Here is an 18,142-nt window from a genome sequence, read left to right on the forward strand (position 1 = left end):
AGTCCACATTAACATGGACCAGACAATATTAATGTGGACTGGTGTGACCAAATGTCCAGGTTTGCCCCAGACTGAAGGATATATTAGAACAGGACTTTCAATGCTAAAGCCATGAAATTCCCAGGCAAACCAAGATGAGTTGGTCACCATAGTGCTGGTACTCTCCACACTTTAGTTATGTGTGACTCATGGTTCTGAGCGTGTCCTCAGGTACAAGAGGAAGTTATGCATGGAAACGGGGGGTAACGGTGATGCCCTCAGTTAATTCACTCCCATCATATTGCAACATATTGAGATTTAAGGATGATATCAGTGTGGTTAATTTTACAGATCCAACATCACTAAATGTACAGTCTTTATAATGATATGAGACCCTTTTGTGCCATAAAAAGAATCACTGATTATCTCATGACTAAAGACACCCAAAGAACTGTGAAACTTAAAAATGAATCACATATATAATTAAATTAATGAATTATATAGAATTAAGTTAATCATATAATTAAATTAATGAATTCTATATAGTTAAATTAAATTAATTAATAATACATATTTACTTAATACAAATACAAGCACACTAAATTTGCTGATCTTTTTTGGTTGATAAGTTGGTTGTCCAAAATATGTTACCTGCAGATATTTTTTAAGTAGTAAACACAATTTGTACTTAATCTAGCCCATCAAGATCAAGATAACATTAATGCTTTTTGAAATTCATGCAATGAGGGGAACATTTAGAAAGTGAAAATTTAGTAGATATCTAGGAATGTTTCCATCATGTGATATTGTTGCTAACAACAATATAGGTGTGTGTCACCCATAAAAACTTCCACATCTTCAGTCTTTTTAAAAAAGATGTAGAAGCAGAATTTTTTAGGTTGCTGAAAATTTTTCCAAATACAGAGTTTGAGTGGGTTTAACTCAATGGGCTAAAAAGGTCCTTCACTAAGTGTGTAAGACCAGTTGACATCAGCTATGATGGAAATTTACTGACTAAATTTTAAAATAACACCTTTGCGTGATTGATGGAAGAAATTTTAAAATAATTTTTGTAATTCATTTAGCACAGCCAATGATATACTCTTTTTATTTGGATCTAAATATCTTTGTGTGGTATCTTTTTCAGCTATGACAAAACACCGAAATCAATTGAAGCTAAAGCCAGATCTTCAAATCATTATATCACAAAGATGCTCCTTCTAGATATTATTTACAGTTAATGAGGTCAAATGAATTGTTGTAGTCAATAAATAAAATAGTTAACGTACTTATTTTCATATTTACCTCATCTTTTAAAATTCCTATTATTGTGAATGTTTTATAGTTTATACAATTAGCTATATGTTTGTAGGGTACAAATAGCTCAAGAATACAATTTATAAATAACTAAATACACATATATAAGAATGGACACTCATACTGAAAAGAGATCACTAAGCTAGAAAACTATTTCAAAGCAGACATCTATAATAATCCACGATGCCTGCCTAGCCCAGAGTTGGCACTCAATAAATATGTGCTGATGGCTAACATATTTATGAAAAAAATGTTCAACATCACTAATCATTGGAGAAATGCAAATTAAAACAATGAGATATCATTTCACACCTGTCAGAATGGCTGTTATCAAAAAGAAAAGATAGCAAGTGTTGGCAAGGATGTAGAGAAAAGGAAACCCCTGTACACTGTTGGTGGGAATGTAAATTAGTACAGCCATTATGGAAAACTGTATGGACATTCCTTGAAAAGCTTAAACTAGAATTACCATATGATCCAGCAATCTCACTTCTGGGTACTTACCCAAAAGATTTTAAATCCGTGTGTCAAAGACGTCTGCATTCCAATGTTCATTACAGCACTATTCACAATAACCAAGTTATGAAATCAACCTAAGTGTCCTCAAGCAATGAACAGATAGAGAAAATGTGGCATATATACATAATGGAATACTATTCAGCCTTTAAAACTAAGGGAATTCTACCATTGGCAACAACGTGGATGAATGGAGAACATTATGCTGAGTGAAACAAGCCAGACACAGAAAGACAGATACTGCATGTTTTCCCTTGTATGTGGAATCTAAAAGAATCGAACACATAGAATCTGAGAGTAGAATGGTAGTTATAGAGGCTGGGGTACGGGGGAATGGAGATATGTTCAAATGGTACAAAGTCTTAGTTAGAAAGGAGGAACAAGTTTGTTTTTTTGTTTTTTTGAGATCGATTGCACAGCATGGTGAATATATTTAATAATAACGTATTGTACATTTCAAAATTTCTAAGAGAATAAACTGCAAATGTTCTCACCACAAAATATAAGTATTGGAGATAATGGATATGTTAGCTTGATTTAAGTATTTCACAATGTATTCATAAGTTATAACATCAATCTGTAAATTGCATCCCGTAATATATTATATTATATTCATACCCCACAAACATACATAAATTGTCAACTTTCAATAAAATAAATTTTTTTAAATGTGTGTTGAATGAATGAATGAAACACCTTCCACAGCAGCCACAGCTCTAGAAGAACTGACAAACAGATTAATAGAACCAGCTTATGAATGTTTCTACTCAAGCTTTCAGAAAAAACATCTGCCAAGCATCATGTCTCTGTCCATCCAATAAAGGAGACTTCATTATAATCAACTTGCAATCATCTATATCAATATTTAGAAGTAGTGGATAGGAAATCCCCCCGTTTAATTCAATTCAACAGGAAATTATTGAGAGAGTCTCATATTTGACACTCAAATGAAGTAAGTTAATGCAAAATAAGTTATCTGTGGTTTCTGATTTCAAGAAATTTGTGTTTAGCTTTAGAATATGTCTTCAGATTTCCACTTAGACATGAGTGCAGCCTGATATTCAGAGAATTTAAGACACTTGGTCATGTGATTTTGTTCTTTTCCAGATGTCTACCTTCTTCATCTTAGCCACATACTTGTCTCCTTGCTACCCTGTTTTATGCTGGAATTGGACAGCCTCATGGATCAGAATCTTGTAAAGCAGTAGTCTACATCACACTGGCCACACTCTTCTTCAAGTTGCAGATCAAGTTGTTCAAGCCTCTACCTCAAAAGACAGTAAGACAAATGCATTTTTAATAGATCTTCCCTTTCACTTGAGCCTCACTAAAGCTGAAGATAAAACCTCAAAACCCTTTCTTTCCATGTCATTTTTCTAGGTTCTGGTTTTCAGGGAGAATAAGCCAAAAAGACAATGGTGCTGGTAACCTAAAGAGAGCTAAATTACTGAATGTGCTCTCGTCCTCCAAAATCTGGAAATAAGACACATAGCAGAATAGTGTGGATAATTTTTAAACAATTACTCCAACAAAGATTAACAATGAAGGCAGTGAGCTCAGAGGACTTTAGAAACTCAGAAAGTCACCAGGAAAAGGAGACCCCTTCCAAACTGTAACTCACTCCATGGACTGATCTTGGAGAGGACTAATTGGCTTCTGGAATTTTCATTCCGTGGTGATGTCTGGCCCTATAAGATGGCTTCCTTAGGTCACAGTTCCCGCCTGATGTCACATGCTCCTGGATCCTGATTGATGGATTTTCAGAGCCTGCTGTGGAAATGCCCATGGTAGAACTTATCCCTGAACACTCAGCATCATGAGAAGTTACTCATGATGGCATGAATAACAGGAAGAGCCATCAAGTTAAAAGATTTCCTTCCTCTCCTCAGCTCCCCACTCTCCTGGACAACAAGTCCACTAGCCACGCGTGTGTTCTGCTTGGGAGAAGTGGACTGCAGGCACAGTGGGGGCTGGTTTTATCTTCTTCTGCAACAGATCAATTTGCAAAGTCAACAAGACTAGTGTTAAGTTCCTTCCTCTAATCACACTGTCTAACATGCGACTGAAAGCTTAGGGGGATTAACTTGATAAGAAATGAAACACTTTGGCACAGAAAAGTCTCTACAAATCTTTATGAAAATGTTTCCATCTTAGCAGAGTAACTTGGGAAGAAACCCAGATGTACTACTACCAAGACATTTGACCTCAAGATAAGAGAAAAAATAGACCATTTATCTTAGCAAATACGTAAAGTACTTTATTTCTTTGCTGGTTTTTGCCAACTTTAACTCCTTTATGGAGGTTGCTTCTGCACCCTCTCAAATAGTACACTGAAAAATCTTGCATAATAGTGTCTTTTCTTATGAAAAACCAGGGCTTTTAATCAAACAGGACTGAAACCGCCACCCACCTACTTACCATCACTACCAAAAAAGACGTAAATGTATCGTCTCAAATGCTGTCTTGAGCTTTTAAATCTAAAAAATATCTGAATAAAAACAATTCAAGATTTGTGTAGTGGGATTTTAGGCAGACACAGAGAAATCTGGGTCAAAACTAATCCTAAGTAGAAAAAACAATCCAAAACAGGCAACTTTCTCCAGAGTTTTTATTTAAAGTGAGCAAAGAAAATGTGTCAAAGAAACTGTCATTTCCCAGAAAAGTCCATGACTTCTGCATGGATTCTACCAACTGAAGTGTCTGCTTAATAGTGACGATGTGCTATTAGCAGATGAATGTGCCAGTTCCCAAGGTACACGTTCACTATCAGGAGCTAAGCATCCCTGCTAACAACTCAGTCTCCTACAAACCTGATGTTTCTTCAGCAAAACAAATTAAAATTAAACCTAACGATACTTCTGGCTGAGGCTTTAGAAGTCCGCAGGAAGGAGGGTGTTTGGGTAGAGGGGACCTTGGCTCCACAGAATGGTGGGTTATGGATGCTTTTAACACACTAAAGAAACCCACATGGTAAAAGGCCGAGTGTGGTGGCTCATGCCTGTAATCCCAGCACTTTGAGAGACCAAGGCGGGCAGATCACAAGGTCAGGAGTTCGAAACCAGCCTGGCCAACATAGTGAAACTCCATCTCTACTAAAAATACAAAAATTAGCCAGGCATGGTGGCATGCACCTGTAATCCCAGCTATTCAGGAGGCTGAGGCAGGAGGATCACTTGAACCTGGGAGACAGAGGTTGCAGTGAGCCAAGATCATGCCATTGCACTCCAGCCTGGACAATAGAGTGAGACTCCATCTCAAGAAAAAAAACAAAAAAAAAGAAAGAAAGAAAGAAAAGAAAAGAAACCCACATGGTAGCACTAAGCCTAGGCAAGGACCCATCACCTTTAGGCTTCATGGGGTCTTGGCCTCCACAGCACCAGCAGAGGGCCTAGAGGTGAGACAGAAATGGTCAAACACATCCTTCGCGCTGTTTACAATGGCCCAACTTCCCTTGCACATATCCTCAAGGAGAGCAGCAAAACCACCACTTCAGCAATGCTTTCCTTCGGTTTATTGTTCTTCTTAATAACCAAGTAATCTGGAGCCAAGTCATTCCTCAGCCTTCCTCCTCCCTGCATCAAACTCAAGCTTCCTCCCACACCCCTCTCTCCAACTAAGACGCACAGCCTGTTCCCATCCCTCCTCTGTCCCTCTCTTCGTCACTGGCCTGTCCCCACCCACCCTAATGTTCTTTTTTCCCTCCCACCCACTCCCCACCCCTTACTACCCTGAGCCCCAGGCCTTGCGATTTTACTGCCCAAACTGTAAATCTGGCTGATGCTGAGAAGAGCAAACAAAGGAGCAACTGTGGGAACTGACAGCTCAAGGACTCTGGCATCAGGGTAGGCCCTTGGCTGCCTTTCTCAGGAGGTGCTGTCAGGGCTGATCTTCCTGCTGGACACCTCATACATCTTAAAATGACAGAGGGTGTGAGTGGCCCTAAGAAGTTTCAGCAGACACTGGAGAAAGGGAGCCTTTTCCAAGAAATGAAATGTGACAGAAATGAAAGCCCATGGACCACAGACTTGGCAACATTTGACATAAAACATTATTGCTAAAATCCCTATAATTACCTCCCAAAATGGGACAGAATCGAAAAAAAAAGTAAGGAAGAGAGAAGAAGCGAGGGAGAAGGGGGAGGGAGGAAGGGAGGGAGGGAAGGAAAGGGAGAAGGAAGGAGGGAAGGGAGGGATGGAAGGAGGAAAAGGAAGGAAGGGGTTGGGAAAAAGAGGGAGGGAGGGGAAGAAGGGAAGGAGAGGGGGAGAGGAAGGAAGTGAGGGAGGGAGGGGAAGGAAGAAGGGAAGGAGAGAGGGAGAAAGTGAAGGACGGAGGGAGGGGAAGGAAGAAGGGAAGGAAGGTTTACAAGTCTACAATTCTAGCTGTGTGTAGAAAGTGTAGTTATCAAATAACTACTCCAAACAAGCTTGAATTTGGGGCTCAATTCCAGGCTCATTTTCAAATCCCAGTTTCAGGGAACAGGACTCAGGTGGGAGCCACCCCTAAAAGCCTTCCACAGAGAGAGTGTGGTTGAGCGCGTAGGCATCGCTATCCTCTTCCTCCAAAAGCAGCTTGTCGATGGTCAGTGAGCTGGTGGCTCTCCTGGGATCTTCCATGTCCTGAAGGACTGGCTCTGGGATAGAGATGGGGAGCTGGACAAACTGGGGCCCAGGTAGGGCTGGGGCCGGAGGCTGGTACTGCAGGGTGGAGGTGGGTAGCGTGGAAAGGGGCTGAGGCCACGGGAAATAGGTGAGGGGTGCCTGGTGCTCTGGGCCCTCCAGCGGAGGCCCCACTGCGGGCGTGGCGGAGCTTCTTGTCTGTGACAGGGAAACACGGGACAGAGGGTTAGCAGCCCTGGGAGACCCACCCACCCATCCTTGCCCTTAGAGGGGTCTCCATCTCCCCCTTCAACTCTGCCCTTTCCTGGTTTCTCACTTCAAGGGACTCCACCTCCTCCTGCTCAAAGTTTCCCCCAAGGGAGAAGCCAGGCAGACTTCAACCGCAGCCCCAACCCTGACCCTTCCTAGCTATATGTCTTTGCTCAGGCCACTTCCTGCTTGGAAGGCTCATTTTTCTCATCTACGAAATAGAATACAAATAGTAATGAACTCATTGGGTTAAGCCAATTAGAGAGGATTTTCCAGGTTTCGTTGAATACAAAATTCATTTCTATTTCAGAGATCTTAAAATGTGAAAAATAAATGCACCTTAAAATCTGTGAAAATACATGTTACACCATAGCCTGGCAGCTGTATCTGGAAGGTGGCCACTACCCTGCCCAGACACAAAGACAGTCCAGGCTCCACACAACAGCTTTGGAGGTCCCCATGAGCCAACACAATTCTGTTGCCTCTAGTAATGGCCAGCATGGGGAAGCACTGCTTTGTCAGCAAACTTGGCCTTCCTTCCTGCTGCTGCCTGGTGCCTTCCACATCCTCATCCTCCTCTGTCTCTGAGCTGATCTCCATCGCCGTCCCACTTATGGGCACCGACCATGACCCTCCAAGGGTTAGAATCCTCCTGCCTGCTCTACGAGTCATACCTCTCACCTGCACGGGCGACTTGCCTCACAAACCTCAGGTCAGGCCTGCAACAGAGGCGGGGCCTGGATTCTTACTTCTCTTTCACACTTGAGGAAAGCAGATAGAAGAGGATGCTCTTTGCATGGATTCATGAGAGAGAGGCCAAAATCTCTCCCTACCATCCCTGTCTCTCCTGTCACATATTCCTCCTATTGTCACTGTGTCTTGACAGCAAACTGTTAGAATCATTTAGGGCAAGGCTTTTCTTAACCTCCTGCAGATCTTATTACAATGCAGCTTCTGGCACAAGAAGTCTGGGATTTTGCATATCTAATCAGATCTCAGGGGACTCCAATGTGGCCAGTCCAGGGACCAGAGTTTGAGTAGCAAGATTTTAGGGTGTTTTTGCATAGAATGATAGAGCTGGAAATGGTCTCAGAGGCCTTCCGGCCTTCCAAAATCCGGGCTGAGGTGTAAGCCAGTGGTCCCTATCCCAGTGTCCTGAAACCAGACAGAATCCGGGAAAGCCTCATTATTCCCAGCTGTCAAAAATCCAGATGGAAATTCTACATTTCCCAGTCATACACCTGTACAAATCTATTGCAACTATAGGTTTATTTGCTGGGGAATAGAATTACATCCACTCAGCACCACAGCAGGTCTTATCTCTGCTGATCAGGAGTGTGGACTTATAGCTCTAGACAGCTTTGATGAATTAATTCACAAAATGGCAAAACAAATAAATTAATTCTTAATAAATACCGTTTGTTTGATATACAGAACTTTTCAAAGCAAAAGGTGGGGATGATGAAAGGGGATAAACAATGAAAGGAATCCTTGGTAATGAAATGGCTGGAAACCATGAGTCCTCCACCCACCACCCTCTCCCCAGGCTCCCTGACATGGAAATGAGGTGCCTGGGAGAGGGAGTTGGATTAACTCCTTCTTATCTGTCATCATCCAGCCTCCAAAATTGGTTTGCTGGGTAGCAGGTGGACCTGGGATGGAAGGGCTCCTGCAGGCCTTTCATAGAAGGTGCTTGGAGGCAGGGGCAGGTGCATCAGGATGACACTGGACCCTGGAGGGAAATGGAGGAGACAAGGTGGACCAAAGCAAGCTCCACCATCGAAGGTGGGCTCTGGGACTGCTGAAGGCCAGGCTCTACTTCCCACAGTTTCCCTGGACTGGAGCTGAATACAGCTGTAACCACAGGTCTTTTTGCCCTTGAACACTTGCAAAATTCCCATTCCTTTAGTCAAATAGGCACCATTAATATAAATCTATTTCCTCTCCTTCCTTCACTCCCGGGGGAAGAGGCTCGTCCTTTCCCATCAGGCCCTTAGTTAATGTTAGCAGATTTTGATATGATGATAATAACTAATATATATTAGTGATTTCTGTATGCCAGACACTGCTAAGCACTCCACATGCATTATTTCATTTGATCCTGCCAATGACCCTTTTCTTGGTATTCCCATTTTACGGATGAAGACACTGAGGTTCAGAGAGTTTTAAGTCACTAAACCCAGAGTCACATAGCTAATAAGTGAAGGGGCAGGGATTTGAACACAGGCAATCTGACAATAGAGACAGAACCTTAAAAAATTACCCCACAAGTGGGTCTGACGTCATCAAAAATATCACCTGTTGTTCAGCCTAGAAATCTTCTGTTAAGTCCCATTATTAAGTGAACAATCACTCCCTAAGTTATCTGAATAGAAATGAAAGGCTGGTTCCAACACAAGACCCCATGTAGATATCACATGGTCCCCCATTCACTAAAAACTTCAACTCAAAACCAAGACTCACTGCTTGCAGGGAAGCTGGGGAGATTTAGAACAGGGAATCAAAGACCTCCCCAGTCCTGAGGAGCAGAAAGGATGACAAGAGAGGCTGTGAAACCTCTTTGTGAAAGATATTTCAGCAAATGAGAATCAGAGCAGGCCTCTGTGGAGGACAAGGCAAGCTTTGATGACCTGATTATCCTGAGAATCAATAGCAAGGAAGATCAGGGTCGGGAAGTCAGCTCTGGTTCTAAAAGGGCACACTCAGCGTGGCCGGGTGCCGTTCTGCCTTTGTGTGACGTACCGTGACATTGGTGATGAGTGGCGGAGAGGCATAGGTCAACACTGAGGAGGGCCCCACCACCGTGTAGCTGGGGCACACGGGCTGCACATACATGTCAGCTGAGTAGGGACAGCTGACGGCTTCATGGGGCACATACTCGGTGTAAGGTGTCCATGGGGCCAGGGGCTGGAGGGTGGCCGGGGTGGGCTGGGAGAGCCAGCCGGCACACAGAGCACCCTCCTCTGTCACTGCAGACACAGAGCCTTCCATGTCCAGGCAGGAAGGACCTGTGGGAAGAAGGAAATTTCAGAACTGCAGATGCCACCCAGATGAGAGGCCTGGGGGCCACCAGGGCTACGGGGCACTCTTACCCACTGTGGTGTAGGTCGCCAGGGGCTGATGGGGCAGCACCACCTAGAGGGGAGAGGAGAAGACCAGGGTCAGTGTTTAGCCATTGCCAACTGGCCCTGTGCAGGGAACTTGTCCAGAGGGCCTCAGGGCAGGAGAGTAGAAGGTAGGAAACCCTCTGGTTAGAACAAAACACCCCACCCGGTATCCCAACCATCACCACCTACACTTGAGGGATTTGTGTTTCCATTTAGCAGGAAGTCTGTGTGCTCAGGGAGCTGGTGTCTTCCTCTTCTCAGGGTGAGCCCCCAGCTCACACCAGGGTATGTGAGTCATTCGCTCACTCAGGCCTTGATAGTAGCTGTGTTCAGTGGGCCAATCCTCTGATCCCTCATCCCAGCTGTTCCACCCTGGCTCTATCCCTGGCAGCCTCCACCATGCGACCTGCACTCCTTCCTGCCTGATCCCCTTGGTCACCTCCCAACCCGTCTGCCTGCACACACACGCACACACACACAAACACACACACTCTCACACACACTCTCACACACTCTCACATGCACACACTCTCACACTCTCTCACACACTCACACACTCTCTCACACACACGCACACACTCTCATACACACAAACACACACATTCTCACACACTCTCACATGCACACACTCTCACACTCTCTCACACACTGACACACACTCTCACACACGCTCACACATACGCTCTGTCACACACACATACTCTCCTACACACTCTCTCACACACTCCCTCATACACACATACACTCTCACACACGCTGACACACACGCACACACACATTCTCTCTCACACTCACACACACTATGTCACACTCATACACACTGTCACACATACGCACTCACACACTCTTACACACACCCACACACTCCCTCACACACACATACACTCTCACACTATCTCTAACACACACATTCTCTCTCACACACTCACCCTCTCTCACACACACTCTCACCGCCGTAGGTGCAGGCGCTGCCCCGCTGCTGGCATGGCCTCGCTTCCTCCTCAGCAGTTCCTTCACTGGCTCCTTCACGCGGACGCCCTGGTATGGCCGGGCTGGGGCGGGGGCTTGCTCCGGAGCTGTGGCTGTGAAAAGCAATGTCCCTGGAGCCCATGGTCCTTCTCAGACGAGCCCGCACCCCAAAGTGCTCATTTCCTCATGGATCTGTCTGCTCCCCTAAGTCGTGCTTGAACACAGAGAATCACGTGACACTTCCTAGAATGCTTCTCCAGCATTGTCACTCCTCCTACTCCCAAACCTTCTGTAGGCCCCCTGCACCCAGACGACGAAGGCCCATCTTCTTATTCTAGAATTGGGCAGCCTTCAGAATGAGATCCGAACCCATTTTTCTCACCACTTTGCACACTCTCTACTACACAAACCCTGACTCCAACCAGAAGGTCTGTCTGTATTCTCTACGTGTTCCTGCGTGTCTCACCTCCTCATCTGTGGTTGAGGTTTTCCACGGTCAGAATTCCCTCTCACTTCTTCCAACCTCTTGATTCCTGCTGACCCAACTCAAGTGCAGCCCTCCTGCCTGACCCCTGCAGCCTGAGGAATTTCCACATTCTACAGCCTCTCAAACATTTCCAGATCTGATTCGTATTCATCAGGTGGCAGTAGGGGACAGCGGGAAGGGCAGGGACTCTGAGCCAGATGGCACAGGCCTCAAATCCTGCCCCTGCCACCACCTCGCTGTGTGTTCCTGGGTAAGTACTAAACCTCTCTGTGCCTCTTAAGCTTCAGTTTCTTTGTCAAAGGAATATTGAGAGAAGTCACCTGATGTGGCATATTGGTAGAACAGTATATGCCTGAAATAAACACAGCATAGACATTCAAAAAAATTCAGTTATGTAACAGTTATTCTTTTTGATGGAAGTGTCTTATACCCACAACTAGATTATAAACGTCTCAAGGGAGTTCTTCTACCTTATTTCTCCATATCTTCCCAGTGGCATGCCCATCCGTTTTAAGCTCAGTTGATACTTATTGATTAATCGATTGAGTGATTCTTTAAGACATGCTGCCATTTGTCTTCCCTTCACCTCTCCTACACCTTTAGGATGAAGGCAAGTGGCTCCCAGGTTCTCGGTGACTTCCACGGCATGGGACAGTTACCCAAGGGTGATCCATGTGCCCTGGGGCCAGAGAGTGTCCACCTGCTGCTGAGGGAAGGTTTCCTTCCCCTCTTGCTGTCAAAGCCAGGAGACCAAAGCATTGACCCAAGTAAGAGCCAGTGCATAGGGCCCTTCCTGGCCTGGGAGAGCAATTGAAAAGCAGCCGTGGCTGGGAAGCGACAAGCTGTCCACCTAGACAGCCTGTGGCCTAGGGGCCCTGGGCTCTCAGAGAGCAGGCCTGGGTAAGCCAAGAAATACTAGCCCTTAGGACTTCCACAGGAAGCCCATTATTATCCACCGATAAGGGCCCCAGGGACCTGGGCTCTGAATCAAAGTCCCGGAAGCCTAGGTATCTGTTAAACCCGGATCTCCAGCGCTGCCCTGGTTGAACTTTGCTCAGTAAATACCCAGCTGATAAGGTCCCATGCCTGACTCGGCACCAGACCTCCCTCCAGGCTCCAGCCACGAGCGAGGCCTGGCCTTGAAGCCCAGAAGGCAGAGAGAAGCTTGGGCAACAGGAAGTGGAAAGAGGCAACAGGAAGTGGGAAGTGAGCCCCAGGGGCAGATGATGGGGGTCAGGAATCCCAGTACCACAAGTGGACTTCAGACTCATCCTCCAAGGTCCCTCAGCTGGCCAGGTAGCAAATCAACCGGGAAATGATGCAATATGCAGGTACAGGTCCTGCTCCAGGAGAGTCTGATTCTAGGGGGCTGATATGGGCCTAGGAATCTGTATGTAAAAAAAATCTTTCTTGGGAGGCTGAGGTGGGTGGATCATAAGGTCAGAAGATTAAGACCATCCTGACCAACATGGTGAAAGCCCGTCTCTACTGAAATACAAAAAATTAGCCGGATGTGGTGGCAGATGCCTGTAATCCCAGTTACTTGGGAGGCTGACACAGGGGAATCGCTTGAACCTGGGAGGTGAGGTTGCAGTGAGCTGAGATCGCACCATTGCACTCCAGCCTGGCAACAGACTGAGACTCTGTCTCAAAAAAGAAAAAATCTCTCAGATAATTCTGAAAATATACTGGGATTACAACCGTTGATAATTCATTCCTAATTTAACATAAGCATCTCCCGATAACATCCCAATAGCAGTTTCATTATCCTTATTTTAACCTCCCCTGTGAACAAGAGATCTCTACTGGTGTTCATTCATTCTTTCAAATATTTCTAGTGCCTAGGAGTACAGAGCTGAGCAGGACCCATGCAGCACCCACCCACGCAGATCTTGCAGTCTAATGGGGAAGACAAGCAACAAAAGTTACCAGCAGATGAATGTGTCACAACTTGGGAAATTCAGGCTGCCATGGGAGTGTCTAGCCGGGGAACTAGCCTGGCTCCCGGGGCCACCAGTGCACCTCCACCTTTGCTCTGAACACCGATGGCAGTAGACTTGAGAGCCACACCTACCTGTATTCAAATCTGGGCTGTCACTTACTGGTGGAAAGTTCTTAGATTTATTTAATGTCTCTAGGCTTCAATTTCCTCATTTGTAAAACGGGAATAATAATTCTTCCCTCACACAGTGGTTGTGAGGATTAACCGAAATAATACATGGGGAGCTCCAAAGGCCATGTCTGGCATAGGGTAAATGCTCGATACATGTGGTTTTAATTCTCTTCCCTCTGGCCTTTTCCACCTTCCTTTTAGGGAGATATTATGTCAGACAGCTCTTCCTCCTACTGAGGCTAACTTATGGTAACACGCGTCGTATTTCCCTCCACTACCTTCTAATGAAACTCACAATTCTTAATCCATTTACAGTTGTCTCATCTATAAAGTGAAGATCATAATGGTATGTATGTTGTAGGGTAATTTAAGAATTGCATGTGAAGTGTTTGGAATAGAGTTTGGCATAGAGCATTTAATACATGTGCGCTCCTATTATCATGAGTATTAGTGGTAATATTCCTTTCCCACATCTGAGGAGAGATACCAGGTGCCCCCCAGGTCTGAAGGGACTCCTCATTCCTTCAGCTATTTCTAAATGACATGGTTTTAGTCCCCCCACCTTCCTTCTGGGTGAGTCACTCTTGCACAAGTTCCATTTGCCACTTTCCTTACTGCTGGGTGGTGCCCAGGGATGACCACAGGCCCCAGGTACGATCTGACTTGTCAGCAAACAGGGCACCTGCCCTCCCACACTCTGCTCACTCTTTCTCAGGCTCACGCCATGGCCACATCAGCATTTTTGGTTTTAATCTTTGTGAGTACATAGTCAGTGTATGTGTTTATGGGGTACACGAGATATTTGGATACGGGCATGCAATGCATACTCATCACATCCGTGTAGATAAAGCACCCGTCCCCTCAAGCATTTGTCACTTCTTTGTGTTATAAACAATCCAATTATACTTTCAGTTATTTTTAAGTGTACCATAAATTATTGTTGACTATAGTCACCCTGTTGTGCTCTCAAATACTAGATCATATTCATTCTATCTAACTATATGTTTGCACCCATTAATCATCCCCACTCCCACTCCCCCTGCTGCCCTTCCCAGCTTCTGGTAGCCATCATTCTACTCTCTATCTCCATAAGTTCAACTGTGTGAATTTTTAGTTCCCACATACAAGTGAGAGTATGAGAATTGTGTCTTTCTGTTCCTGGCTTATTCCCTTCACATAACGTCCTCCAGTTCCATCCATGCTGTTGCATACATCAGTTCTGTTCAGTCATATCCTGCAATTCACACTTGTCTTCAGTTGGGTTCCCAGCTATTCCTTAAGCATAAAGTACAGTCTGAGGCATTGTGTACTTGAGAGAAGTTTGGGAAATGGGGTTACTTGGGGGTCTGAGCACTGTGGTCACCGTCTTAATTCAGCTGAGGGACAAGAAGGGCTCAATCTCATATGCACATAGCTCAGACCATCTTAGAGATAGGTGTATGGCTCAGCCCCCTCTCGTTTGCATGTACACTTCTGAGGAAGGGCTCAGAGACCTGCTGGTCCCAGTCCCTCCCAGAAAGTGGACACACCACACACTTGGCTGGAAAGCGACCAGCTGGGCACTTCTAGGATCTTGTCAAGAGAGGGCTTCCTGCCTCCTACTGTTTCTAAATCAATTAACAAAGAGTGCTTGGCAGAGGTGCTGTGGACAGAGAGTATCACCCTGTAATGTCTGGACTTCCTTGGAACCCAGTGTCAACAGGTGTGCCCTGGCACAACAGACCGTATGTGGAGCAATCTCTAAGTCCCCACCTCTTCCTATTGCCATTGCAGGACTCCCACAGCTCCCAAGGGTCTCCTGACTGCCCGGCATGTGTCCACAGTCAGCTGCCAAGGAAACCTGTAACTGACTCCAACTGAGCAGGTAAGAGGGAGGGTGCTTCTGAGAGTGACTTTGTAAAGTGCTCATGAAATATCAGAATCTGAAGCCTCAAGACGATTCCAAAGGAGCCCAACAGCCAAGTGTTTTTGCAAGTTGAAACTTGTAGTTGGTACCTTTCACACCAACCTATGTGCAGCAACAATAAACATTTTTAATTCCACAGTAAACACTGAGCTCCCTACTGCCACCAGCATGAGAACTGAGCCCACAAATACAAATTTGGGAGAGGAAAAAAGTGTGTCTAAAATCACGATTGCCTCACCTTGGGGCACCCGAATCCCTGAATTAACTTTAAAACAACTAAATTGTAATATGTAAAAGAAATATTTTTAACTTTTTAAATAAATTTCTTAAAATAATAATAATACATCCAAAGAAAATAAACCAGGAGACTGAAATAATAAGATAGAAACCCAATTTCCCAAAGTCGAGTTCTCCAGAGATTTTAATAAGCCCCCGATTAACTTGTAGCTCCAGGAAGTATAACCTCAAAGCCCAAAGCTTTCTCACCATTAATCCTGTGGTCTGAGGGCCTTTTAAGTCTCCTGTGGGTATCCAAGAGTCCATCACGGAGGAAAATCTTTCCACCTTAGCATGAGCCTCTCGGCCCTGATTGGAAATCTCCTTTTTCAGGCTGAGAAGTTCACCATGTTGCCTTTCTATACCACTGGAAGTCAAGCCAATGGCGTTTGAGGGGGAAAAAATCATTTACAGAAAAACCATCAATTTGGCCCCTATAAGGGCTTCCCTTTTCCAAAATGAGCAATGAAACAAAATCTGTAGGTATAAAAAGTCAGCAGAGACTATTTCAGTTCCCCCTGCCACACACCCAGACATGCTCTATATCACAAAAATAAGAGTCTGCAGCTGCTGTTCTGCTGGAGAGTGCAGAGCATGAAAACTCTAGCAAACTGGTCACCTCAGCCAGCAACCTGGCTGCATGTGGACATTTGTGCCTGCTTTGCACCAAGCTAGGAACATACGGAGTGTCCTGATTTAAATAAATATGGTTCTCCAGTTCCTTGATGAAAGTATAATAAAATATCACCCAGGAAATATGCAAAATTGTCAGCACTTGTTTATTTAATGACACCTTGCAGACCACATTCACACCACAGTGCAGGAGCTACTCATCTAAGGAGGTAAGTCCCTCCTGATGGCTCTGAGCTAAGCAAACACCTAGGGCCTGGTCAATGGTAACTTCTCTTCTGGGGTAACTTTTAAGACAGCCCATGTCAGAAGCCAGTCATTCCCTAAAACAGCCTCCAAGGCACCCTTGAGAGAAGGCCCTTCTCCCAGCCATTGTCCTCTTGTGACATCCCATGAGCTGCCAGGGCCAGGCACCGGGGTGGACAACAGTTAAGACAGTTGCTCTAATGGTGAGGTGGGCTGCAGGATAAGCATGCATTTCCGTCCCACCATCTCACCTACTGAGAGTACCCTCCATTCACAGCTGACTGGTTGAAACTTGAATCGGCAAGGCAGCACCACAGTGAGGGATGGAGCAGAGGAGAGGAATGTATCTTTCCTTATTAGATCAAGGCTTGAATCTGGAACTGCCCATCTGATCTAGGATAGGAATAACATTGGAATAATCTGTAGTTAGGCAGCTGGAGGAGGCAGCTGGATATCCAGTTGTTTGTTCCTTGATTTAAGCATTATCTAATTTGGGCTTTTCAAGACCAAAGAGAGCCTTATGAAAAAAATAACTTTTCCTGAGACCATCATGTAAGAACCACTTTCTTGGAGGATGGACTCTTCAGACCCTAGCATTAGTTTTGTACTTGGGGTCAGACCCAACTGCCCGTTCCAAGGCTCATGGTAGCCTGGGGTGCAGCCTACATGAGTGAGAGTAGCCCTAACAATGGATTCATGAGAGACATCACGGACAGTCAAGAGGAGCTTTCCGGATAATTCTCACCTTTACTAACCAGTGGCCCTCATGATACAAGGGATTCCTTTATGAAGGACATTGGAGAAAGGGAGTGGTTGTTAGTATCAAGCCTGAAAAAGAAGTCACTTGGTCAATTTTTTAGGAACTTACCTAAAAAACAGGTAAACCTTGTAGCCACACAAGGCCATTTTGAAAGATAAAAACTCCTAGCCCGGAAGGACATGTGACACACTGTTAATAGTGACACACTATTGATCACTCTAAGTAACCACCGGAAATATCTTATGCTATTGAATCTTCAGGGTTTGTTTGTTTGGTTTTTTTAAAAAAAGAAAAAAGAAAAAAAAAAGAAAAAAGACCCACTGACAAGAAATATAATTTTCTCTTTATTTGTAGCAAAACTAATTGAACAATAGGAATTCAAGACTATTGCCAACAAACTTGCCCTGGCTTCTAACTGAAAATCAAGTCACAATAGTTGCTGGCACCTGTCACTTTCATATAAAGAATTCTTTACATTTCATAGAAGAATTAGCTGGGTGCCGTGGCAGGAGCCTGTAATCTCAGCTACTCGGGAGGCTGAGGCAGAAGAATCACTTGAACCCAGGGGGCAGAGGTTGCAGTGAGCCGAGATCGCACCATTGCAGCCTGGGCGACAGAAGCGAAACTCTGTCTCAAAAAAAAAAAAAAAAAAAAAGAGTTGTTTACATTTTCATGTAAAGAATTTTGTTTGTGCTTGTGGTCCAAGGACTTCTAGAGAACATTAACTCCAGTTGGCTAAAGGATTGTTCACATCTTTAACTGAAACACTAATGTGGATGCTTTTCTTACGGTGATGGTCTGAGTCAGTTTTCAAATTTGTTCTTTCCATTCATGGACAATGGCTGATATTTTTCCAAACAGGAAGAAAGAAGTTGGGTTTTGGTCAAAGGTTGAACTTGACACACTACAGAAAGGCTTTCCCGCTCATTTACACTACATTGTGGTTTACCTTTTGTTGTTATTGTTTTTTA

The 18,142-nt window shown here is 44.6% G+C and overlaps 1 protein-coding gene across 1 annotated transcript in view; it reads right to left on the reverse strand.

Annotated features, from left to right (window-relative positions):
- Window positions 1-592: 592 nt before the first annotated feature.
- Window positions 593-18,142, reverse strand: part of POU2AF1 (POU class 2 homeobox associating factor 1) — a 30,823-nt gene continuing 13,273 nt past the window's right edge. The window contains exons 2-5 of the mRNA XM_008020800.3: window positions 10,736-10,866; window positions 9,770-9,812; window positions 9,420-9,685; window positions 593-6,626 (exon numbers count right to left, since the gene is read on the reverse strand). Coding sequence (XP_008018991.1) covers window positions 6,312-6,626; window positions 9,420-9,685; window positions 9,770-9,812; window positions 10,736-10,866 — 755 coding nt within the window. The 3' untranslated portion in view covers window positions 593-6,311. The remainder of the gene's footprint in view (window positions 6,627-9,419; window positions 9,686-9,769; window positions 9,813-10,735; window positions 10,867-18,142) is intronic.

This window comes from Chlorocebus sabaeus, chromosome 1 (assembly GCF_047675955.1).
Source record: "Chlorocebus sabaeus isolate Y175 chromosome 1, mChlSab1.0.hap1, whole genome shotgun sequence".
Classification (NCBI taxonomy): Eukaryota; Metazoa; Chordata; class Mammalia; order Primates; family Cercopithecidae; genus Chlorocebus; species Chlorocebus sabaeus.